Genomic DNA, 27,056 nt, shown 5'->3' on the forward strand with positions numbered 1-27,056 from the left:
AACTCTCTCCAGGTAAACTATGGAGGTAAGGCTTATTGGTCTATAGTTCGAAGCCAAGGACCTGTCACCTGCCTTGTAAATAGGTATTACATTTGCCATTTTCCACTTATCAGGCACTATGCCAGTTTGTAGTGATATGTTAAAAAGATTAGCCAAAGGTATGCTAAGTTCCTCTTTACGTTCCTTTAACACCCTTGCAAACAGTTCATCAAGGCCTGGGGATTTGTTAGGTTTTAGTTTCTCTATTTGTCTGAGGACCATGTCACTAGTTACCGCAATCGTACATAGTTTATTATCATCCTGTTCTACATAATCTATTATTTCAGGAATATCGCTAGTATTTTCCTGGGTGAAAACTGAGAGGAAGTAGGTATTTAGAATTTCACACATATCCTTATCACTGTCAGTGATCTGACCAGAGTTACTCTTAAGTGGGCCAATCTTGTCCCTAATCTTACTTCTGTATACCTGAAAGAATCCTTTAGGGTTAATCTTTGAATCCCTTGCGACCTTAGCCTCATAATCCCTTTTTGCTTTTCTTATTCCTTTCTTTATTTCTCTCTTTAATTGAATATATTGATTTCTTAACTGCCCATCCCCTCTTTTGATACGCTTATATATGCCTCTCTTTTGACCAATGAGATGTTTTAATCTATTGTTCATCCATTTGGGATAATTTTTGTTAGATCTAATTTCCCTACTCTGAACAAAAGTTGTCTGGGCAGCTAGAACTATGCTCTGAAAAACGTCATATTGGCAACCAAGATCACCTATCTGACCCATAGTCAGGACATCCCAATTTAGCCCACCCAGTTAATTTTTCAGTCCCATGAAGTCGGCCAAGCGAAAATCTGGGACAGAGATTTGATTGCAGTTATCTGGGTAATTCCATGATATATTAAAACTAAGTGATTTGAGATCACTTTCCCCAAGCTCATCATTAACCTCAAGATTATTAATTAGTGAATCTTTGTTGGCAAGAACTAAGTCAAGCAGATTGTTTCCTCTAGTTGGTTCTGTCACAACCTGTTCTAAAAAACAATCCTGAACCGTATCAAGAAAGTCACTAGACTCAAGATTTCCTGTCATATTGTTCCAATCAATTTGTCTAAAGTTAAAATCTCCCATTATAACAACATTTTCATGTCTAGATGCCTTATGAATTTCGTCCCAAAACAGCTTACTGCCCTCCCTATCAAGGTTTGGAGGCCTATAAATCACACACAAAATTAATTTGTCATGTCCCTCGAGAAACTGTAGCCAAACAGATTCTGTGTTCGATGTCTCTAATCTTACATCATGTCTAAGACAACAATTTAAATTTTCTCTGACATACATCGCCACCCCACTACCCTTCCTGTTGACTCTGTCAGTGTGGAATAGTCTATAACTCTGTATGTTGCATTCAGAAGGCATTTCTCTATCTTTCAGGTTGAACCAGATCTCTGTTATACCAATAATATCTATATTACCTACACTTGCAAGTAATCTTAGCTCATCTATCTTATTTCTTAAACTCCTACTATTTGTATAGTAAACTTTAAGGGAGCTAGTCACTCGTTGCCCTCTACTGTCCCTCTTTGTTTGTTGATCAATTGATTTGACATTACTAGCAACTTTATTTTGAATATTGTCTTTTAAACATATCCCTGAGGTATCCCGGTAATAACTGCTGTTTTTAACCCTAATGCTGCTGCCTGATTGTTTCCCACAAACACCCATACCTCTATAATCTATCAGTTTAAATTCCTAGACAAGTCATCAATTACCCTCTCAATTGAATTGGCTAATGCAACCACTCCATCCTCAGAGAGATGAACCCCATCCCTTGCATACATATCACGTTTGTCAAAGAATAGGTCCCAGTTATCAATGAATGGGATTGCAAGTTCCTTGCAGTACCTGTCTAGCCAGCAATTTATACCAATTGCCCATTCCCTTGCCCACTCCCTTTCTAGGCAAGATGCTACATATGACTGGGATCCCTCCCTTAGACCTAACTGCTTCTATGGCTGACCTGTACTTATCCAGCAACTCCTCTCTCCTGCCCTTCCCAATGTCATTACCCCCAGCACTAAGATAATGGGCTTGATCCCATTACCTGCCGTAATATTATCCAACCTGCTGACTATGTCACCAACACCAGCTCCAGGAAGACACACTCTCTGTCTGCCCTTTCTGTCTCTGTTACAAAATGCACGGTCCATATATCTTACCTGAGAATCGCCTACTATTAAAATATTCTTACCTTGATTAGCAGGGGAATCAGTGGTACCTTCAACCTCACTAACCACTGAAGTACACTCGTCTTGGATTATTATTATTATAATCAAAAAGAAGCGCTAAGCCACAAGGACTATACAGCGCTGCAGGGCAGGAAGGAAGCGAGGGCATCAGGTGGCAAAAGGGAGATGGATGAGCAACAGGTTACGGATAACAGCGGGGCAGTGGATGGTGAAAGGGTAAAGGGCAGCAAGAGACTGAACCAGAAAGGGCTGAGGGGAGTGCGAAAAGTATCATCAGAGTTTGTGGAGTAAATCAGTCGTTGTCAAGAAGTCAACGAGAGAGTCAGGATTAAAGGAGGGTCCATCAGCAAGAAGGGAAGGTAAAGAGAGAGTAGGAGAACGAAGACGACGTTGGAGGTAAATTCTGCGTGCTCGTTGATAGAGAGGGCAGTCTAACAGAATGTGGCTAATCGATACTGGAACTTGACACTGCTCACAGAGAGGAACAGGGTGCCTCTCCATGAGATACCCATGAGTAAGACGAGTGTGGCCAATGCGAAGGCGGGAGAGAGTGGTCTCCCAACCTCGGCACTGATGACAAGAAGACGGCCAGTAACCTATGCTCGGTTTAATAGAATGAAGTTTGTTACCGAGCAGAGTTGACCAACGTTGTTGCCAACGGGTGCGAAGGTGGGTAGCTATTGCAGCAAAATAGTCCAGAAATGGAACACCTCGATAGGAAATTGGTAGGTCATATACTGCTGACCGCGCAGCAGTGTCTGCCTGTTCATTGCCCTGTACGTCGACATGACCAGGGACCCAACAAAAAACAATATCTTTATGTTTGGTAGAGATACGGCGTAGCCAAAGTTGGATACGGAGAACTAGGGGATGAGATGTATCAAATTTTCGTATAGCCTGTAGAGCACTAAGGGAGTCTGAGACTACTACAAATGATGACACAGGCATAGATGCGATACGAATAAGTGCTGCAAGAATGGCATACAGTTCAGCAGTAAAAATGCTAGCTGAAGATAGTAAATGCCCTCGTACGACGCTGTCCGGAAACACTGCTGCGAATCCGACGCCGTCTGAAGACTTAGAGCCATCTGTGTACACAGCGGTGGCATGAGAATGGGAGTGGAAGTGATCAAGAAAAAGAGAGCGGGAAGCCACCGTAGGCAGTTGAGCTTTCGAGCAAGGGAGTGAGAAAGAACAGACCCGAACAGCTGGAACTTCCCAGGGGGGTAGGGAAAAGTGAGATGCTACATGAACATATAAAGGTGGTAACTGAAGGGAAGACAAGAGTGAAAGTAGGCGAAGAGAAAAGGGACGGAGCAAACAGGGGCGGCGAACGAATAAAGAATGTCTACTAATATCGGTGACCATTCTATAAATGGAAGGATTGTGTAGATCGTGAGAGCGTACATAGTAACGAAGGCAATGGGCATCACGGCGATCAGACAAGGATGGAACATTTGCTTCTGTATAGAGGCTCTCAACAGGGGAAGAGCGAAAAGCACCAAGGCACAAACGTAAGCCTTGGTGATGGATAGAGTTAAGGCTAGAGAGAGTAGCAGGAGAGGCCGCGGAATAAATCTGGTCACCATAATCGAGTTTCGATAAAACGAGGGCTGAATGTAGGCGAAGCAGAGTTCGACGATCAGCTCCCCAGGAAAGATGAGCAAGGGTTTTAAGAAGGTTTAGCCGGCTGTGACAAGTTGCCTTCAGAGAGGTAATGTGAGGTTTCCAGGTTAACCGACGGTCAAAGAGAAGGCCTAGAAACCTGACTGTATCACGTTCGGGGATACGGGAGCCATAGAGATACAAAGGATGATCGGAGATAACAGAGCGTCTAGTGAAAGTAATTTGGTGAGTTTTGGTACTTGAAAATTTAAACCCATGTGTGGTGGCCCAAGTGGAAACACGGTCGACCGCATGCTGGAGAGAAACTGCAATAAGGTGACAGTCAGCGCCTGCACAAGCAATAGCGAAGTCATCAACATAGAGTGATGACCAAATATTGGGTGGAAGAACAGAGGCCAAATCATTTATAGCAAGGAGAAAAAGTGTTGTGCTTAGAACACATCCCTGAGGGACACCTTCAGCTTGGACGAAGTCCGGGGAAAGAACATTATTGACTCGAACACGGAAATGTCTGTCAGTTAAAAAGTTCTTAAGGAAGGATGGTAGATTGCCTCGGAGGCCTAAGGAATGGGCCTGGGCCAAAATATTATACCTCCAAGTTGTGTCATATGCCTTCTCAAGGTCAAAAAATATGGCAATAACTGAGTGATTATTCGCAAAGGCATTACGAACATACGTATCCAAGCGTAGTAAGGGGTCTATGGTAGAACGACCCTTACGAAAGCCATATTGACTAGCGGAGAGACTGTTGTGAGTCTCTAAATACCACATTAAACGTCGATTTACGAGGCGTTCCATCACTTTGCAAGCTGCACTTGTAAGAGCGATGGGGCGATAGTGGGAGGCATCATGTCCTGTAGTACCCGGTTTGCGGAAAGGGAGAACAATGGCAGATTTCCACAGCTGGGGAAGAACTCCTTGTGCCCAAATAAGATTGAAGAGGTGTAAGAGGACTACAAGGGCTGACCGATGTAAATGTTGTAACATACGAATATGAATGTCATCAGGCCCAGCTGCCGATGATCGGCAAGCTGAGAGCGTTGCCTCCAGTTCTTGAAGTGTAAAAGGCACATTATACTGTTCTTCTCCGAGAGAAGAAAAGTCCAAGGGTACTAACTCTCTGGCAGACTTTGAGGAAAGAAACGAGGGGCATAGATGGAGCCCTCGGGAAATACGGACCAGATGTGTGCCAAGTTCAATGGCAACGTAGAGAGGGTTTGCTATATCAACACCAGTGACCCGTAGAACAGGAGCCGGGTCAGGAGAGTATTTACCACTCAATTTCCTCACTTTTTTCCAGACTGCACTCATAGAAGAAGCAGAGGTGATGGTGGAAACATAGTCTCGCCAACAAGTGCGTTTAGCTTCACGGATGACACGGCGAGCGATCGCACGCTTCTGCTTAAAATCAACAAGTCTCTCAGCGGTTCTATTGTACCGGTACCTGCCCCATGCAGCACGTTTCAAACGTACTGCACGAGCACAAGCAGGAGACCACCAAGGCACGCACTTCTGAGAATGCCTGCCTGAGGTTTGGGGTATAGAATGAGAAGCTGCGGTATAAACTGATGTCGAGAAGATGTGTAGGAGCTCATCAATGGAGGATGAAGAAGGAACCTCACTAAAAGCAGTGAGGTGTGAGTAAAGATCCCAATTTGCCCGATCAAATTGCCAGCGAGGGCTACGGAAAGGTGGTGAATAGGAAGGAGAAGTAAGAATGATCGGAAAATGATCGCTGTCATGTAAGTCTGGTAGAACAGACCAGGTGAAGTCTAGTGCAGTGGAGGAAGAGCAGACTGATAGATCGATGCAAGAGAGAGTATGAGTACGAGGATCAAAATGGGTGGGAGTACCCGTATTTAAAACATGGAGGGGGTGAGAGGCAAGAAAAGCCTCCAACTGAATGCCACGTGAGTCACAATGAGACCCCCCCCAGAGGAAATGGTGGGCATTAAAATCACCAAGTAACAGAAGTGGTGGTGGTAAGGATGAAACAAGAAAGGCAAAGTCTGGGATAGAAAATGCTCGAGAAGGAGAGAGATATAAAGAACATATTGTAAACCACTTATTCAAGTGGATACGGGCTGCAGTGTAATGCAGCGAGGTATGGACAAATAGTTGACAGTATGGAATATCATTGCGTAGAAGAAGGGCACTTTCATTAAAGGTCCCATCTGAGAAAGGATCCGAAGAATACAATAAATTATAGCCTGAGATAGGTTGGAAAACAGCCGAGTGTAATTTTGGTTCTTGTAAGCAAGCACCAACAGGGGAAAACCTGGAAAGCAACATCTGAAGCTCACCCCGATTACCCCTGAGGCCGCGGATATTCCACTGTAAATAGGCCATGATTGGCGATGAAGAAAATATCAGGAATCTGTAGGTAAAGGCACCTACGGACTAGAGGGGTTAGAAAAGTCAACGTGTGGTGGCATTGGAAGATGTTCAAGTAGCGAAGGAACGGAGCGTTGCGAAGAATGGGGTTGTGAAGATGGAAGAGAGGGAAGAGAAGGAACAGGAAGTGAATCAGTGTCCATTGAAGGTTTAGTCTCTGCAATATATTCTGAAATGGCTTCAAGTGTTTCTGAATTCAAAGATGTATGGGAAACCATATTGGAGATAGGAGGAGGAGGGTGAGTAAAGATTGGGACAGTAATGGACTGTACCAAAGTAGAGGGGGAGGGAAAAGTGTAAGGGACTGGAGATGAAGTGTGGGGGGGGACAGAAGAGGCAGAAACCTGGGAGGTGACAGAAGAGGGAGAAACTTGGGAGGGGACGGGGGTGGAAGGCATAGTACGAGGAGGAGGGTGAATCTCCACACTTGTAATAGAGCCAGAGAGAGGGGAAGAACTAGGTACAGAGACTGGAAAGGTAAAGTGTGGAGGTGGAAGAAGGGAAGGAAGGGGCAAAGAAGATTTGAGCAATGTGGATTTTTTGGACTTCTGAGTAGAGGGGCGATTGGTATTAGGTGTCGTACGAGGTCTTGTCGATACTGGGGCTTGTGAGGAAGGACGCGAAGATGTGAGAACAGACTGAGTTGTAGTTGGGACGTCAGAGCCAAGGACAGCAAAAGGATTAGATGCCGTAGTGGCTATGGGAGGGGTAACAACAGAGGAGGCTGCAGAAGATGGGACCCCAGAAGTGGGGGGACGTTTGGAAACACGAGAATAAGAAACACGGGGTAGTCTCCCTTGGAGGCGGAGATGAGTAACTGCCATAGCATAAGGGAGACCTTCTGCCTCTTTGAGGCAACGGATTTCACGTTCATTTAAGTAGACCTGGCAACGGCGGGAGTACGAAGGGTGAGCTTCATTACAATTAAGGCAAGATGGAGGTTGACTGCAAGATGTATTAGAATGGTCGTCGGCACCACAGACTGGGCATTCGGCCATAGATCTGCAATATTTCGCTGGGTGACCAAAACGCCAGCAATTTCTACATTGTTGCGGTGTAGGTATCACCTTTCGAACTTGTAACCGATGTCCCGCGACATATACAGAGGACAGGAGTTCTCGGCTGTCAAAAGTTAAACGAGCCACATTGCAAGGGTAACGTCTCCGCCCCCGGGCAGGAAGGACATAAGTGTCTACTTTGAGGATTGGGAGATCCTGGAGTTCCAGCTGTTCAAAAATGTCATTGCCACATGACTGGAAATTCTGTTGGACTATGGTATGGGGCAGAATGACAGTACCACTACAAGAATTGAGAGAAAGATGTTTTTCAATAGTGATAGGAGTAGTATCGATATTCGAAAGGAGAGAAAGATCATGAGCTTGGGTAGCATTCTGGACAGTGACGATGCGCGTACCGCTCTTGAGAGCGTGAAATGAAATATCTCTGCCAACATGACGCAGGAGCGCTTTGGCAATACTATGGTCAGAAAGGTAGGCAGAAGAAGAAGTTGGTCTTAAAGTAAAGAATTTAGTCCATTGTGTGGTCCGAAACTGAGCGTGGAGAGGGAGTGCTTGACGTGTCGGTCGTTTCCGAGTAGAATGGGAAGGTAACGACGGAGCATCATCAGGAGATTGACGTTGGCGTTTAGGAGTAGGACCGGAGTTGGTCCGGCATGAAATGGGTGGGCGATTCGAAAATTGCCGTACCGTAGAGGGAGAAGCCGGAAGCATAGTCAAAGGAGAGCGGAGTTCAGACAAATCGAAGGAGTCAGTCGAAGCCCCGGTACCTGAAGCGGGTGAGGAAACAGCACCAGCAAGAGGTACAGGGGCATCAGGAGTGTCCGAAGAGTGGTCTAAACACAAGGCAGGGTCAGAATGGGGTGCGGTATCAAGAAGGGGCCCGGGGGTAGTGGTTTCATGGACCAGGGCTGCCATGGTTAGGTTACTCCTTTGCTTTTTGTTTTTAAGAAAAAAAAAGAAAGAAGAAAAGAAAATAAAAATAAAAAAAAGAATAAAAAAAGGGGGGAGCGGGGAGGAATAGTTCCCAGGAGGAATGAAAGGGCCGGAAATCTCCCTCTGCGCCCAAGAGGACTCGACACCGCTAGTAGCGCAGATGCAGCATGGAACCCGTGCCATACCCTACCCTTCATGCCAGTAAACCAGCAATCTGGGATAGCAACCTCACATCTGCCGAGCTACCTCGGTGGACAAAAGAGAGGGCGGCCGGATATCCGCCACAAAGCATACCTCCTTCAGCCACCACCCCCGGAATCCGAAAGGTGGCTTCCAGAGATACACCCGTCGCCCAAAAGACACCCAAAGCTACTCCGGGATACCGGAGAGGGATCGGGACATCCCTAGGCAATCCAGATTCCACGGCAAACTACGCCACCGCCAAGAAACCTCAACGGAATGGGATGGACCCCGGTGTCCTTTCCCCTACCTAGGAACTAGCGCGCCTGTGGGAGAAATCACGAAGGCTAAAAAGAGGAAGGGCAAAAGGGAGGGGTGAGGAGGAGGAGGAGGAATGGAAAAAGGGGAGGATGGGGAGGATGGGATAGGGGAGGGGAGAATGGGGGGTAATTAGGTTCGGTCTGAGGAAGAAGACCGACAGGGCTAATTCCTCAGACCAAGAGCCTCTTCACCACGCCAAGGAGCCCCCCTTGAAGAGGACTCGTCTTGGAGAACAGAGAATCGAGTTCCTACCTTCACATCTTCTCTATTAACTCTCCTCATCTTCCTTCTTCCTGAACTGTGAACCACTTGCCACTTAGAGCGGCTGCCACTATCACTGCTGGCGACCATTCTTTCCTTACCAGCTAAATCCTTCTCACACTCGCTCCCATTATTATTATTATCAAGGGGGAAGCACTAAACCCGGAGGATTATACAGCTCCTGGGGAGGGATGTGGAAGGCATTCAGGCTTAATTCGGGGAACTGGAGCACAGATCCAATTCTCTAAATCAAGAGCCCCTCACCAACATCAAGGAACCTTCCTTGAGGGGCACTCGCTCCCAAACTCATCTATGCGAAGCTTCAGCCTCCTATTTTCCTCCTGAAGAAGTAGAATCTCCTTCTTCAACACTTTAACCAGAGATTCTAAAACACTACAACAAGCCATGGTGCTTGGTAACAGCCCACGCTAACTCCCAAGAGCTTAGGCAGGTAGGACCGCAGGTGACCACTGACCTCAGCGTACTGTGTTATAATGCAGAGACAAGGGTGTCATGGGACACAGTAGAGGTGTTATAACCCTGAAAAGGGTGTCGTCTGTACCCTGTCAGGTGACACGGAGTGTTACATTATAATTATTGTATGATATATATATCTATACCAAAGATTATATATGTTTTTATATCAAATATTATATTAAAGATTATTTATTATTGTAGGATACATCTATGCCAAAGGTTGTTTTTATATCAATATTATTATAGTAAAGATGATAGTTTTGTGTTCATTTTTGTATCCCGAACTCTTATGTTACTACACTGATATAAGGCCAATCAGTGTTTTGTAATAGAAGGCAATGAGCATCGTGGCAATCAGACAAGGATGGATTATTATTATAATCAAGGGGGAAGCGCTAAACCCGTAGGATTATACAGCGCCCAGGGGAGGGGGGATGTGGAAGGCATTCAGGCTTAATTCGGGGAACTGGAGCACAGATCCTATTCCCTAAATCAAGAGCCCCTCACCAACATCAAGGAACCTTCCATGAGGGGAGACAAGGATGGAAAATTCGCCTCAGTATAGAGGCTCTCAACAGGGGATGAACGAAAGGCACCAAGGCACAGGTGGAGCCTTGGTGATGAATAGGATCTAACTTAGAGTTGCGAGAGAAGCTGCAGAATAGATCTGGTCACCATAATCTAGCTTGGAAAAGACTAGGGTGGAATGCAAACGGAGGGGAGTGCGACGATCAGCTTCCCGTGAATGATGTGCAAGAACCTTAAGGAGGTTTAGCCAACCTTGACAAGATGTCTTTAATGAAGAAATGTGAGATTTCCATGTCAGCCGGCGGTCAAAGAGCAGGCCCAGAAACCTGACCGTATCACGACAGTATACGTGAACTGTGTAAGCACAAGAGAGTATCTGGTATAAGTGGGCGAATCGGGTTTTCGTACTGGAAAATTTAAAGCCATGAAAAGTGGTCCAATGGGAGACTCGGTCTATCACTACCTGAAGGGAGGCCATTACCAGTTGAAAGTCAGTGCCCGAGTAAGCTATAAGGAAGTCATCAACATAAAGTGATGACCAAATATGCGAAGGAAGAATGGAAGGTAGGTCATTTATAGCTAAGAGAAAAGGAGTAGTACTGAGAACACAACCTTGTGGGACTCCTTCGGCTTGTACAAAGTCTGAGGAAAGCGAGGCGCCAATACGGACCTGAAAATGTCTATCGGACAAGAAAGCAGCGATGAAGTTTGGTAGATTACCGCAGAGGCCTAAGGAGTGGGCTTGGGCTAGAATGTTATACCTCCAAGTGGTGTCATATGCCTTCTCTAGATCGAAAAAGACCGCTAGGACAGAGTGGTTGTTAACAAAGGCATTTCAAATACATGTATGGAAGCAGAGCAGGGGGTCTACAGTAGAGTGGCCTTTGCAAAAGCCATATTGGTGAGGAGAAAGGCTAGTGTGTGTCTCTAAGAACGACATCAGATATCTATTCACAAATCGTTCCATCACCTTGCAGGCCACACAGGTCAGGGCAATGGGATGATAGTGAGAGGTGTCAAGCCCTGAGGCTTTGCGAAATGGTAGTACAATAGCTGGTTTCCAGTGTTGTGGGAGAACCCTTTGTTTCCAAATTAGATTGAAAAGACGTAAAAGAACAGGAAGGGCCGTAGAATGGAGATGGTGTAGCATACTGATGTGGATATCGTCAGGTCCCGGTGCCGACGGCTGGCACATGGAAAATGTGGACTCTAAATTCTAGAAGAGTAAAAGGTATGTTATATGGCTCCAATCCATCGGAGGAGAAATTTAAGGGCAATTGCTCTCTGGTAGGTTTAGACGCAATGAGGGACAGAGGCAAAGCCCTTGGGAGATATGGACAAGATAGTTCCCAAGTTCTGTAGTAACTTCTAAAGGTTCTGTGACATCAACTCCAGCAACCGGCAAAACGGGAGCTGGGTCCGGAGCGTACTTACCACTCAATTTCTGCATCTTTTTCCAAATCATGCAAATAGGGGAAGATGAGGTAATGGAAGACACGTAGTTTCGCCAACAAGTGTGTTTAGCATCGCATATGATGTGGTGAGCAGCTGCCCTTGCCTGCTTAAAATCCAACAGACGCTCTGCAGTATGGTTATAGCGATAACGGCCTCACGCAGCATGTTTTAAATGCACTGTGCAGGCGCACATAGGAGACCACCAAGGTATGCACATCTGAGAATGCCTGAGGTTTGGGGGATAGACCGAGTCACCGCAGCCAAGATGAAGGTTGAAAATTGGTGTGCCAGTTCATCAATAGACGACAAAAGGGGGTCCTCGCAACAGGTGGTAAGACGGGAGTATAATTCCCATTCTGCTCGAGCAAATTACCAACGAAGGTTACGAAATGGTCAGGTATATGTAGCAGAAGTAAGGATAGGAAAGTGATCACTATCAAGTAAATCTGGAAGAACAGACCACATGAGATCAAGTGCAATAGGTGGGGAACGGATGGAAAGATCAATGCAGTAGATTTTATAATTATAATCATGGGGAGCGCTAAACCCGTAGGATTATACAGCGCATGTGGGGGGATGGAAGGTAATCAGGTTCAATTCAGGGAACCGGAGCACAGATCCAATTCCATAGATCAAGAGCCCCTCACCAACGTCAAGGAACCTCCCTTGAGGGGAATGCAGTAGAGAGACTGAGTGTAAGTCAAAATGGGTAGGAGCACCTGTATTTAAAACATGAAGAGGGTGAGAAGCGAGAAGAGTCTCCAACTGATCACCACGAGAGTTGCAGTGGGACCCACCCCACAGGTGATGGTGAGCGTTAAAGTCACCCAACAGCAAGATGGGCGGCGGTAGGAAAGAAATTAAATATGAAATATCAGAGATACTGAATGCACGGGAGGGAGAAAGATAGAGGGAAAATGTAAACCATCTGTAAAAAGAAAGCCAAGCTGCAGTATAATGCAGCGGGGAACGAATAAAAACTTGTTGATACGGTATATCAACGTACACAAGTGCGCTTTCATTAAAAGATCTGTCAGGTAAAGGATCTGAAGAATATAACAGCATGTAGCTCGAAACAGGGCAAATAACAGCAGAACGAATATTGGGCTTTTGCAACCCAACACATACTGGGGACAACTGGGAGAGAAACACTTGGAGTTCTCCCTGATTGCCAATAAGGCCACGAATATTCCATTGTAAAAAAAGGCATTATGTACAGAAATAAAACTGGCAACAATAAGAAGCGATAAAACCTATGGGCTATTAGGATCTGTAAAGTCAACATGTGGGGTTAACGGTAAACGTGTAAGCAAGGAAGAATGTGAATGTTGTGGAGGAATAGATTATTGTGAGGTTCATGAAATAGAAGGGGTAGAGGGAGTCCCGGTGTCCATCGGAGGTGTCGTCTCCATGATATATTTGGAAACAGCATTGAACGTCTCAGTCATTAAGGAAGCCAATGATGCCATGATGTCATAGACAGGAGAGGCGTTGCAAGGAAAGGTAGAAGAAACTACAGAGGTAACCAAAGAGGTCTGATGGGGGCAGGGAGTGTGAACCTGGAGAGATGCATTGGCTGGGGTACAAGAGGCCTGCAGTGTAACAGGAGAGGAAGGAGGCTGGAGGGTAACTATGGAGGAAGACAGGAGGGGAACAGGAGAAGAGGGGACTAAACAAGGGGGAGGGTGAACCTCTACCTTTGTGTGAGAGCTGGAAAGAGGGTGAGAACGAGGCTCCAAGGTAGGAGAAATATTTTGTGCTGGTGATGGACGAGAAGAAAGTGCAGGTCTGCGAGGTTTCATAGATTGAGAAGCAAGTGAGTGAGATGAAGAAGTAGGAGGAGGAAGTGGTGCAGAGGTAGGAGTGTCAGAGGATAAAAATGCAAAAGAATTAGAAACTGGGGCGACCCCGGAAGACACAGACGCAGAGGGATTGAGAGGCGGGAGGACTGTCGAGGTTGGAGGTCTTCAGGCTACCTGAGCATACGGGACACGAGGGAGTTTACCTTGAAGGTGGAGCTGAGAGAGAGCCATAGTGTAAGTGAGGACCTCACACTCCTTAAGATAACGGATCTCTCATTCATTACAATAAACCTGGCAATGGCGTGAAAAAAGAAGAATGAGGCTCCTTGCAATTAAGACAAGATGGGGGAAGACTACACAATGTATTGGAATGATCTGCTGCACCACAGACCGGGCATTCTGCTGCAGATCTCCAATGTTTAGTGGGGTGTCCAAACGCCAGCAATTATGACACCGTTGGGGAGTGGGAACAATTTGACGGACCTCTAGACGATGGCCCACAATACAGACAAAGGACAGAAGCTCATAGCAGTCGAAGGTTAAACGAGCGATGTTAGTAAGAAAATGCCTCCGCCCACAAGCAGGCAGAATGTACGTATCTATCTTGAGGATAGGGAGGTTCTGAAGGGTTAATTGTTCTAAAATATCCTCGCTGCAAGACAAAAAATCACTGTACAACGGTACGCGGCAAGACCACAGCGCCACTGCAAGAATTAAGAGTAGCATGCTTACGAACAGTGACTGGTGTGTTATTTATCGAAGTGACGCAGAAGAGGACATGAGATTGCTCTGAATTCTGCACTGTTACAACACATGCTCCGCTTTGAAGAGCATGTTAAGATATATTTTGGCCAACATGCCATAAAAGAGCTTTACCAATTCTGTGGTCAGAAAGACAATCAGTTTGAGATGTTGTTTGTAAAGAAAAGAATTTTGTCCATTGAATACTCGTTAGTCCATAGGTTGTTTTTGAGCGGTCATTGACGAAGTGTCGCCAGTAGGTTGTCGTGGATGCTTAGGAGTAGAACCGCGGGCGGTCTAACCCGAGGGAGGTGGGCAATTCGAGAACCGTTGCACCATACTCGGGGAAGCCTGACGCATTGTGAAAGTCGTGCTAGAAGCAGCGGTATGAACTGAAATGGGTGACGCCACAGCACCTGAAGCAGGTGATGAAGCATCACCAGCAGAAGGTAAAGGGGTACGAGAAGATTCGAGAATGGTCTGATAACAAAGCAGGGTCAGAACAGGGTATGGGATCAGAATGGGGCCTGGGAGGATGAAGGGTTACACTGGGTGAACATTCCATAATAATAGGTGCATCTTCCATATCTCCTTTCTTGTTATTTTGAGAAAAAAAGAAAGAAGGAAAGAAAAAAAAAGAGGAACAGCAGAGGGACAGTCACTAGGAGGCATGGAGGGGCTGAAAGCTCCTCCCCTCATCCGACAGAGCCTCGAGCCCACTGGCAGAGAAGGTGCAGCGTGGAACCCGTGCCATACCCTACCCTTCATGCCAGTAAATCAGTGCTCTGGGATAGCAGCCTCACATCTACCAGGCTACCTCGGCGGACAAAAGAAAGGACGGCCGGACACCCACCACAAAGCATACCTCCTTCGGCTGCCACCCCCCAGAACCAACAGGCAGCTTCTGAAGATACACCCATCATCTGAAGGGCACCCCGCCCATGACCCGGAAACCGAGTAGGGCATCCTCAGACAATTCAGATTCCACGGCAAACCACACCACCCCCGAGGGACCTCATGAAGGGTAACAAACCCCAGCACGCCACCCCCCCACCTAGAAACCGGAACGCCAGAGGGAAGGGTCCCAGAGGCTACAAACGGGACGGGGAAAAGGATAGAGTTGGGAGAGGGGAGGGAAGGGAAAAAAGGGAGGGTATGGGGAGGGGTAGGGAAGGGGGGATTGGGGGTAATTAGGTTTGGTCATAGGAAGAAGACCAAGAGGTCCAATTCCTCAGACTGATAGCCTCTTTACCACAACAAGGGGCCCCCCTTAAAAAGGTATTATAATCATAAGCACTAAACCTGTAAGGGTCATATTATTATTATTATTATAATCAAAAAGAAGCGCTAAGCCACAAGGGCTAATGTAAGGGTCATAAAGTGCTGCAGGGTAAGGTATGCTAAAAGGTGTAATATGCCTGATCGCAGATCATTGAGGGTGAAGAGTGTAACAGAAGTAAAGTTAGGAAGGGCAGTGAGGAGTGCTAAAGGAAGTGTATGTCTCTCTGATGGAAAATTTTTAAGGATAAAATGCCAAGATGTATTCTAGCTGCTTCTAGAGTTTAACATCAAAAACTGGTTGTTTGGCCATCAAGGTGTTTCAAATATATGCACTGAGTTGGAGTAAGGGGTCAGTAGCAGAGACACCACTTCTATAACCATATTAATGAGGGGAGACAGTTTAGGGTCCCCAGCAATTTACAAATAGCACTAATAAGAATGATGGGACAATAAAAATAATTTTATCCTGAGATCCTGATTTACCATACCTCAAAACAAGCATCTTTGAATCAACCCTAATTCAAGAAGTCACATCCCACAATATGCTTGCAGCCCACGTGGGTTATGAATATTGTAACACCAAAAAATAAAATTATCAGTCATTTTAAATTAACTTAAGAAGGGTTAAATAACAAGATCAAATAAAAAATCTTTTTATTATCAAATTTATTGGAATCAATATACTTGGAGGGTCAACTTTGGTTCTCATAATCCAACTGACGTGCTTCTGTAAGCACTAGATTTAGAAATATAAAATATTATCTGGGTTTTGATGTTCTAACAAAAATTCAAGATAAGGTGTACATCAAATACCACAAATCTTCATTAACATGAAACAAGAGACATTGTTCTACATAATATATAGTTGCATTTTCTTATAAATTTGTAAATGATTATTCATATAAAAATATAGTCATCCTATTATATGAACAAATACATTATGCGTGCTTAATCAAATGTCATTTGCACTTTGTTACCTTTTATCCTGCACTCACAACTTTGTATACTAATACACTACTGTCACATTATTTTCTGTGGTCATTGTACTGTTCTACAGTAATTATCTCATTATAAATGTAAACAAGCTGTAAGACTAGCTTTATGTACAGTCCAATTTAGAATAATTATTACTGAAGAGCCTCAAAACTGCCTTAAACTAATATTTGCACATAATCTTACAATGGGCAAGAATATATAAACATCTATATTTTCAGGGATAATTTTTTTTTTTTTTAGGAATGAGGATCATTAGGCTATTGTACCATCATAACCCAGACTATCAGTAAAGGCACCAACATATAACAATAACTAACTTTTCAAGTTAATAACCAAATATTTAATTACAACACTAGTAATAAAAATTATGACCATTCTAAAGAAGTTAAAATAACTCAAAACCACCATAAAATACAACAGTATTTTGTATCGGGTACAAAAATGCCCCAACACAAACTGCGATACCCCACTGCAGTAATCTTCAATTCCAATCCTAACAAACACTTAACAACCATTATACTCCTTTGGTAATTGACTATCCTAATGTTATTTCATTAAAAAATATCAGGAATGATAAAAGTGAATTTATTCACAAAAAAATGCTATGAGACAATACTTTGTATAATAGTTATATACAATGTTAAAAAATACTGTACTGAAGTGTTTATTCTCTCCTAAATGATTGTAATCTAGAAACAGTAGACACGAACGGCCTGACTACAAGGTATATTCTAATGCTCTATTATCCTCCCAACAACACACAGTGCTGCAATGGAATGGTTAATGAAATTAACACTAACAAAATGCCAGTTTGTGCCAGGAACTCCTTTATCACCCAATATACATAGTAGTACATACAGTATATGCAATAACAGTTGACAACATCCTTTGCCATCACAAATCTTAAGCCTCACAAACTATCACATCAATCTGTGTTGCTTGTGTATGGTTATTTTGTGTTCTAATCCCCCTCCCCACAAATTATATATAACTAAAATAAATTAGTTTCGTTTAGTCATACTCAAAATAACCCATGAATACAATAGAAGTGGATTCATAAAGATAACCTTCACACTTTCATTGTAGTCATACACATGTATCACAGACAGTACTGTATATATTTAAAAAAAAAAAGTTGAGCTATTTGACACAAATACACAATGGTGTGTTTATAAAGTCAGATAAGATTTACTCACTAGAAGTAAAAAAATCTGATTTTAATTATTTCACTTGTTAGGATCTTGTTTTCTTCTTGACTGCATTAGTGACTAAGAAAACAAAATTACCACAAAAAAAGCAATACCACTTGTTTTTCCTGGTTATACTGTAATTCCACATTTTATACACAATACCAAGAGACTAAAATGCTGTCCACCTACATCAAAGAGGATCAGAAAAGAAATGAGGCATGCACACTGAACATACTCATACTGGAAATAAACACTGGCAGCAGAGAATACTTTTGAATATGTTTCACCCAAGGCTGGACTCATTAAGGACTGCAAGTACAGTGGACCCCCGGTTATCAGCCACTTCTGTTATTGGCCAACTCGGTGGTCGGCCGGTTTTTCGGTCATTAACATTTCACTGTCGCAACCCCAAATCCTGAAGTGCCTCCTGGTGTCGCAAAATATTTGGGGGGGGGGAATCTTATGAAATGATAGAGAATCTTTTTCCGATAATACTGACACCAAAATTACAAAATTTGATGGAAAACTTACGGAATTATGCTCTCGTGAAGTTAGCAACCTCGGTGACATTTACGCATCAGCGATTTTGCCCACTTTGAGCCCTATTTTTGGCTAATTCCATTGTTCCAGTCCACCAAACTCATAGCTATTTCTTTAGAACTCCATTTTTTCTATCGACTGAGTACAAGAAACCGCCCATTTACCAATTTTAACTACCCAATAAAGTGGTCAGAAATTAGCAATTTGGCCAATTTCATGCAAAATAAAAAATGTCAATTTCAAAACAGAACATAAGAACATAAGAAAGAAGGAGCACTGCAACAGGCCTACTGACCCATGCAGAGCAGATCCATGTTCCCCCCCCCCCCTGGGATTAGCCCAATGACCCCCCCAATGGTGAGGTTGCAAGTTCTGATAAATGTGCGGCTGAAACGTATGTTCACGAATTCCAGGACTATATAAAGGCTGAAGGATTCAAACCCCAAATGTTCAATTGTGACAAAACAGGCCTGTTTTGGAAGAAAATGCCAAACAGGACCTACATTACCCAGGAGGAAAGGGCACTGCAAGAACACAAGCCTATGAAAGACAGGTTTACTCTTTTGTTGTGTGGTAATGCTAGTGGGGACTTCATGTATCACTCAGAAAATCCCAGTGTGTTCAAGAAAAGCATTGTCATGAACAATAGGTTGTGTGTAATGTGGAAAGCTAATCATAAGGTATGGGTCACAAAGCAAATTTTCAAAGAGTAGGTTAATGATATGTTTGGCCCAAGTGTGAAAAAAGACCTCCTGGAAAAGAAATTGCCACTCAAGTGCCTCCTGTTACTGGACAATGCTCCTGCACATCCTCCAGGCTTGGAAGACCAAGTGTTTAGGGACTTCAATTTTATTAAAGTGAAGTTCTTGCCTCCTAACACCACTCCTCTCCTCCAGCCCATGGACCAGCAGGTCATTTCTAACTCCAAAAAACTCTACACTAAAGCAGTGTTTCAAAAGTGCTTTGAAGTGACCTTGGACACTCAGTTAACCCTAAGAGAGTTCTGGAGGAATCACTTCACTATCCTCCACTGCATAAGCCTTATAGGTAAGGCTTGGGAGGGAGTGAATTCCAGGACTTTGAACTCTGCTTGGCAAAAACTGTGGCCAGATTGTGTCCAAGAAAGGGATTTTGAAAGGTTTGAGGTTGACCCTGACCCTGCTGACCCTGTAGACTCTACTGTGGCACTGGGGAAGTCCCTGGGGTTGGAGGTGAGTGCAGCTGAGGAACTTTCTTCTTCAGAGGAGGAAGAGGGAGGGAAGGAGGTGCCTTCTTCACTAATTAAGAACATTTGTGCAAAGTGGAGTGGTGTGCAAAGTTTTGTCGAGAAGTACCACCCTGACAAAGCTGAAACAAGCCATATCTGCAACATGTTTAGTGACAAAACCCTGTCCCACTTCAGGGAAATCTTAAAGAGACACCAGAAACAGAGCACTCTGGACAGTTATTTTGAGACAGGGGTCCAGTGACTCTCAAGCCGATCGTAGTGGCATTAAAAGACAAAGAAGGGAAGTAACCCCAGAGAAGGCTTTGCTACCTAAAGTCTTTATGGAGGGGGATTCCCTTCCAAACACTAACTCCTCCCTCTTTCCTCCTCCCTATCTTCCAGAAGCCAGCATTAGCCTTCAATAAAGGTATGCAATATTTATATAATTGTTAAAAAAAATTATTTTTTGTGAATACGTATTTTTGTCTGGAACGGATTAATTGTAGTTACATTAATTCTTATGGGAAATATTATTTCGGTTTTCGGCCAACCTTCTGGAACGGATTACGGCTGATAACCGAGGGTCCACTGTACTGTAGTACTACAGGTTATCCATCACTAATCCAGCATCACTGGGACCTCTAGTGTGCCGGATTAGTGAGTTTGCCGGATTACAGAGTGGTTAGGTTAGAATACATTTAATTAACCTATCAATTGAGACTCTTTCTGCTACATCTCCCTCATTTTCATCACTGCTTCTCCTCCACTGGGTTGCTGCTGTGGATTTACAAGCATCTGAACAAATTCTGAGTCTGTATAATGATGAAATTTGACAGTATAATGATTTGAGTCAGTATAATGATGAAATTTGAAAGTATGCTAGCTGAAATTAGTGCCGGATTACTGATGGAACCAAATAACTGATTGCCGGATTAGTGATGGCTGACCTGTATATGATAAAAGCTAAGTCTTGGGTCAAACACTATACTAAAGAGGATTCTCTGACACATTGTGTTTATTTTCTCTTGTCTACCTACATTCATACTGGATATTAATGTGGATCTTTAAACATATAAGTAGTACAATTTAGCACTTGTAATGCATCCTTACATGGGTCTACATGACTGTAATAACATTGAAGCTCTTCTGACTCGTTTTCTTGTGCTGTATGTTTAAAAAATTATATTTAACATTAAGCTTAAGAAACTTCTCTTGTTTGTCTTGGTTTATTAAATGAGTTAATAATTATGATTGTAAATCCAAGTCCAAATAAATACTGTATAAGATTACTGTATCTTAAATTTTCTATTTTTAATATTAAAAGAGGTATTATTATATACCTGAAGCATTTATCATCATATGCAGTCCCCCCAAAAGGTGCTAAACCCATATGGCACTAACATCAGTGCTAAGTATGAAACTGCGACTTACACTGTCAATAATATATGGAAAAAATAAGATTATATTCGAGGCACATCCCAAAAGACAAGCAGTTTTTTTGTTCAAATTTCTAATTTCATGAAAAACTAATAAGATACTATACATTATAATATAAATCTATAGGGGAAGGAAGGCGGGGTAGGGGCCGTCCTCGAAAGGGTTGGAGAGAGGTGGTAAAGGAGGTTTTGTGGGCAAGGGGCTTGGACATCCCGCAAGCGTGCGTGAGCATGTTAGATAGGAGTGAATGGAGACGAATGGTACTTGGGACCTGACGATCTGTTGGTGTGTGAGCAGGGTAATATTTAGTGAAGGGATTCAGGGAAACTGGTTATTTTCATATAGTTGGACTTGAGTCCTGGAAATGGGAAGTACAATGCCTGCACTTTAAAGGAGGGGTTTTGGGATATTGGCAGTTTGGAGGGATATGTTGTGTATCTTTATAAGTATATGCTTCTAAACTGTTGTATTATGAGCACCTCTGCAAAAACAGTGATAATGTGCGAGTGTGGTGAAAGTGTTGAATGATGATGAAAGTATTTTCTTTTTGGGGATTTTCTTTCTTTTTTGGGTCACCCTGCCTCGGTGGGAGACGGCCGACTTGTTGAAAAAAAAAAAAAAAAAACATTATACACGTTGATCTATAATAAGTTTTGTGAGCATACAGATGTTATGGGCAGTACATTGTATAGATTTAATCTTGGATAACCCAAGGGTTAAACGATATGACTGTATACATAGATAAAAACAAAAACAATAGTTATGAAAAATCAGTTTTTGCCTTAAATTCTGATGCAGAGAGTTTAACAAGTGTGTATTTAGCTAGAAAGATTACCTAAAGCCATTTTTTCTTACTGTACCTTAAATTCTGGCTGCTGATGCATGCTGACCTTGATGTCAGTTCAGAAGGTCACCATGGTTGGTGTGCTGAGGTGGATGACTGAATGTGGGCAGAGGTGGCTGGCTGTGGGTCATGGGCAAAGGTGGATGGCTGTAGGCCATGGGACGAGGTGGATGACTGTAGACCATGGAATGAGGTGGATGGCTGTGGGTCATGGGTAGAGGTGGATGGCTCTGGCTCTTGGGCTGAGTCCTCAGGTATTGTCTTGAGAGACTGCTGTGTTTTACCCTGCGGTACTTTATATTACCCAGTACAGTATTTATTGTTGATTGGAGCAAGTTTTACACTGCAGCTGCAGCATTAAATTTATGCTAGAATCCTGTGTCTGAGTTGTCATTCATTGCCATGAGGAATTTCTGCATCACCCAGTTTTGATAGTGTCCTTTGATATACCTTTGAAGAGTTTTGAGAGTTTCACTACTCGTGGAGCCCGGCCATGGGCCAGGCTCTTAAATGTCTTAATCACTCCTCAGTCCAATGTCTTATCAAATATGTTTTATTTGTTAAAACACTACCTTCACATATGAGTCAACATCCTCAGAGTTGAAGATGACTACAGGAAATAACAAGGGTTAGGATAACCATCAATGAAAGGTTCTTTATAGCCAGGTACTGTACATCTTGACTGAAGGAATAAAATAATGCTTGAACTAATCAATAAACAAGACCTCACTGATCGTTGTTGTCCAGAGAGACTGCCTGATAATAAGCAAAGCGCTTTTGTCTTGACCTTTTAAAGCATGGGGATTCCAGGAACATAGGCTTGTACTTAGAATTACCTGATGCATTAGCACACAGAAGCAAGCTATAAAGATTCTTCACTGCCTTAAATCCAGGTGTACTTTTCTTCCAAAATACACCTGTCTCATCAGCATTCAATATTTGCTTGGGATTGTAGCCATGGAGGGATAATATCCCAGTCTGCATCAAAGTGGTTTCTCACCTGCAACTTACAATATTTTACATAAAATTTAAACAGCGAGTTATTGAAATGAGTTATGGTTGTATAAATTATGAGAGCCTAATTTATATGTCACATAAAATACTTCTATAATTTTTAATTTTAAACCTCCTAGAAGAAATAAATTAATACAATAATTGTATTAAATTAAGACACAGTTGCTCTAAACTTTGATATAATCAAATTGAAAAGGAACGATTCATCAAGGTATTTACCAAGACAAATAGCAGGTACCATATACATTCATACTACAGGCAGTGGTTGATAATCTATATACCATATATTACTGTACTTAATGAACAATACAGGTAATGGCATTATAATGTACAATACATAAAATTGCTGAGCTCACTATATTTGGACGAACTTATCTTGCTAAGATTACAAATGAATGAGTGCAATCCATAGTGACCCTAACAAGAGACAATTACATCATACATTTTTTCAAACCAACAAACACACCTATGTGTATTTATGGGTAACCTGCCACCACTCACTGTGATAGCTTCTAACATACAATAAGCTATTCTAAGCTACATGATATCATGTTAAGTTAAACAATTTGAAGTTCTTATTCACATTTAATGCATTAATGTTTTGCCTTGTGGCATGCATTATTACAGACTCATTCATTTAGAATAATTCATTATTTCCTTTAATAAATATCCGGTAAAATTTAACAATTTATAAAACATATTGTAAATATATATAGCTATCTATTTTCATAAAATTTCAAATAAAATTTGACAAATGAAAAACTACTCTCTCATAACATTACTGATTTCAATAATAATCTTTCTTAAAACACTCAGCAAGTACAGTAAAAACCTCAATTTAACCAACCCCGATTTAACGGATTACAAATTTAACAAACAAAATCTGTGGCTGAACATGAACCAACAACAGCTGACATTATCATCACTACAAAAAAAAAAAGCACTAAAACAAAAGCTGACAAGAGTCTTTTAAATCCAGGCTTGTCTGCTATTGTTACAGTCCATTAGGTAAATTGATTTTCAGATTTAACAGACAAGGTCCATTTATTCCAGATGTGTCTGTTATTTTCATATAGTCGGACTTGAGTCCTGGAAATGGGAAGTACAATGCCTGCACTTTAAAGGAGGGGTTTGGGATATTGGCAGTTTGGAGGGATATGTTGTGTATCTTTATACGTATATGCTTCTAAACTGTTGTATTCTGAGCACCTCTGCAAAAGCAGTGATAATGTGTGAGTGTGGTGAAAGTGTTGAATGATGATGAAAGTATTTTCTTTTTGGGGATTTTCTTTCTTTTTCTGGGTCACCCTGCCTCGGTGGGAGACGACCGACTTGTTGAAAAAAAAAAAAAAAAAAAGTGTCTGTTATTGTTACAATGGAAAAATTTTCATCTTTTATTTGTAACAGGCACCCCCCCTCCTCTCCATTTGTCCATTAAAACGAGGGTTCACTGTACATTACTTAGGGGTGACAAAGCACCACTGTGTTCAGATCATAGTAATACAAATAGGAGCGAGCTGTATCTGATAACTATCATAATAATGTCCATAAAATATATAAAAAAAAAATAAATAGAAATACTCGCAATCATGCAATTTCCCAAACAAGAAAAAAACTGTAAAACTGCAAAAGTAATGTTACCTGATGCAGGTTACAGTCATTGAATATTCCACTCAATAAGGAGTACACACATTGTGACATGCACAATAACTCCGGTACAAGAATCTATTCTTTCTAATGTCGGGTAATGCAAATTAGAAATTAAATTTTATTAATTTCCAGGAAATTATATACAAAACAATAACTTTAAAATCTGTTGTTGAATTATAAGGCACTGCTAACGGTGAAGATCATTTCAACATCTTAACTATTATAAAAGAAAGCCCTAATACAATATTTATGCACTATGTATGAAACAAAAAATAATTTTTTTACTGCAACAAATAGCATTTTAGGGCATAGTTTACCAATTTTTAGATATGGATTTTGACTTTACTCATGCCAGCACCTTACATTAAGTGAATGTTGTACACCATAGCCTGTCTGAGCCTGTGTAAATTAAAAAGCATTTGAGGCTATTTTCAAATTATTGTACTTTCAAATCAGTAAAATACATGAATTAAACTGCAATATTAAAATGTCTGGTACCACTTTTGTATGTGGAGAAGAGTAAGAGAAGATACACTAGGTGTAACCTCTTGCATCAGACACTGGCTGACTGCTGCCCAGTTTAGGTTAACGCAGCTGGTGGTGTTCACTTGTTATACAGTATCTATAAACCATTGTACGGTTTACTATATACAAATATCTGGGTCAAATGTACAAAAAAACACTAACGGCAACTTTTAAACATCTAGTATGCAAAAGTAAAGAGAAACAACCACATCCTATTTCATATACAGTTGAACACTTGTCATTACCTTTACATACATTTTGTGTAGTGTACAGAATATGCTGACAATGATTGGTGAACTTTTTACCATTCTGACTTGTGGCATCATAGCCATTGTGATAGCAGGTGTGTCAATATACCTCAGCTTGCCATTGTTAAAGCACTGTCATCTGGGACCTTCAAAATAACTTTGATAAGACAAATTATTTAATAATTAGTGCTATGTCAATTTAATTTTTGTAATGTCACTAGCACTAGTATTTCACTGGAAATTTTTTTTACGGTATTAATCACATACAATATGAAGAAGTTTTAGTTAATATCAGTGTGCTGAAGAAAGCTGATTCAGAAGTTCAATTTCACTTTTAAGGTTGTTTAAGCTATCAGAGCCAGATGGTCCTCCAGTCTCTTGTTTAGGCTGTGGAGGAATGTTGAGCATGTAAGACGCAGATGTACACACGCTCAAACTAGTTTTACTGTTTAGCTTGTTATGTGGAGGAGGGGGGTCTATAATGTTGAGATTGGATGAGAGATTCTCAGAAAGGTGTGCATCTACCATGGATGCATTAAAATCATTCTCGCTAGGTAGGAGTGACCTCAACTCAGCAGAGTTTATATTACTTATATCCAAGTCAATAGGATTCTGATCGATACACTTCTGAGAATCCAAATCCAAGAGCTGGGAAATAGCAGGTCCGTGCTGGTTCACCACACCTGGAGTATAAGCGCAGCTCACTGATACACCACCTAAAAAAAAAATGAAACTTTCATTATAGCCATTCACATAATTTTTTTTTTTCCCAACAAGTCAGCCATCTCCTACCGAGGCAGGGTAACCCAAAAAGAAAATACTTTCATCATCATTCAATACTTTCACCTCACTCATACATAATCACTATCTTTGCAGAGGTGCTCAGATACGACAGTTCAGATGTCCCTCCAAACTGTTAATATCCCAGACCCCTCCTTTAAAGTGCAGACATTGTACTTCCCATTTCCAGGACTCAAGTCCGCTCTAAGGGCAATGTGTGGTGTAAATATTATGCAGAAAATTCGGAGTGTGGAAATTAGGAGAAGGTGTGGAGTTAATAAAAGCATTAGTCAGAGGGCAGAAGAGGGGTTGTTGAGGTGGTTTGGTCATTTAGAGAGAATGGATCAAAGTAGAATGACATGGAAAGCATATAAATCTATAGGGGAAGGAAAGAGGGGTAGGGGTCGTCCTCGAAAGGGTTGGAAAGAGGGGGTAAAGGAGGTTTTGTGGGCGAGGGGCTTGGACTTCCAGCAAGCGTGCATGAGCGTGTTAGATAGGAGTGAATGGAGACGAATGATACTTGGGACCTGACGATCTGTTGGAGTGTGAGCAGGGTAATATTTAGTGAAGGGATTCAGGGAAACCGGTTATTTTCATATAGTCAGACTTGAGTCCTGGAAATGGGAAGTACAATGCCTGCACTTTAAAGGAGGGGTTTGGGATATTGGCAGTTTGGAGGGATATGTTGTGTATCTTTATACGTATATGCTTCTAAACTGTTGTATTCTGAGCACCTCTGCAAAAGCAGTGATAATGTGTGAGTGTGGTGAAAGTGTTGAATGATGATGAAAGTATTTTCTTTTTGGGGATTTTCTTTCTTTTTTTTTGGGTCACCCTGCCTCGGTGGGAGACGACCGACTTGTTAAAAAAAAAAAAAAAAAGTCCGCTAAACTTATAATAACCAGTTTCCCTGAATCCCTTCAATAAATATTACCCTGCTCATACTCCAACAGCTCATAAAGTCCCAAAAACCATTCGGCTCCATTTACACAACACATTGCCCTTAGACAGGACATCTCCACTGCCTTCAGGAGACTCCTCACTGCAGCATTTACAACCCAAGCTTCACACCCATATAAGAGTGTTGGTACCACTATACTTTCATACGGTAGTACCTCCCTGTATGGTTGCTGTCTACCAACCTACTACCATCAAAACAAATTTTAAATACATATACTAGTGTTAACGCTTCACGTTTGATCCTATGAGCTAGAACAAGGGAGACGCGAGTGTGTATGTGTACCTACTGGCTTCTACCATACAAAATTTTTAAAACTTTTGCCTTACCTTACCTTTGAATGTGCAGTCTTTAATTTAAATATTTTGACACACAGGTACATAACTGTCCACATACCAAGATA

At 42.2% G+C, this 27,056-nt stretch overlaps 1 protein-coding gene across 2 annotated transcripts in view; it reads right to left on the bottom strand.

The window, feature by feature from the left end:
- Window positions 1–15,906: 15,906 nt before the first annotated feature.
- LOC128685468 (embryonic polarity protein dorsal) overlaps window positions 15,907–27,056 on the bottom strand; it is a 157,847-nt gene continuing 146,697 nt past the window's right edge. For both annotated transcript variants that reach the window (XM_053772015.2, XM_053772014.2), the window contains one exon: window positions 15,907–25,631. In XM_053772015.2, coding sequence (XP_053627990.1) covers window positions 25,207–25,631 — 425 coding nt within the window. In that variant the 3' untranslated portion in view covers window positions 15,907–25,206. The remainder of the gene's footprint in view (window positions 25,632–27,056) is intronic.

Source organism: Cherax quadricarinatus, chromosome 8 (assembly GCF_038502225.1).
Source record: "Cherax quadricarinatus isolate ZL_2023a chromosome 8, ASM3850222v1, whole genome shotgun sequence".
Lineage (NCBI taxonomy): Eukaryota > Metazoa > Arthropoda > Malacostraca > Decapoda > Parastacidae > Cherax > Cherax quadricarinatus.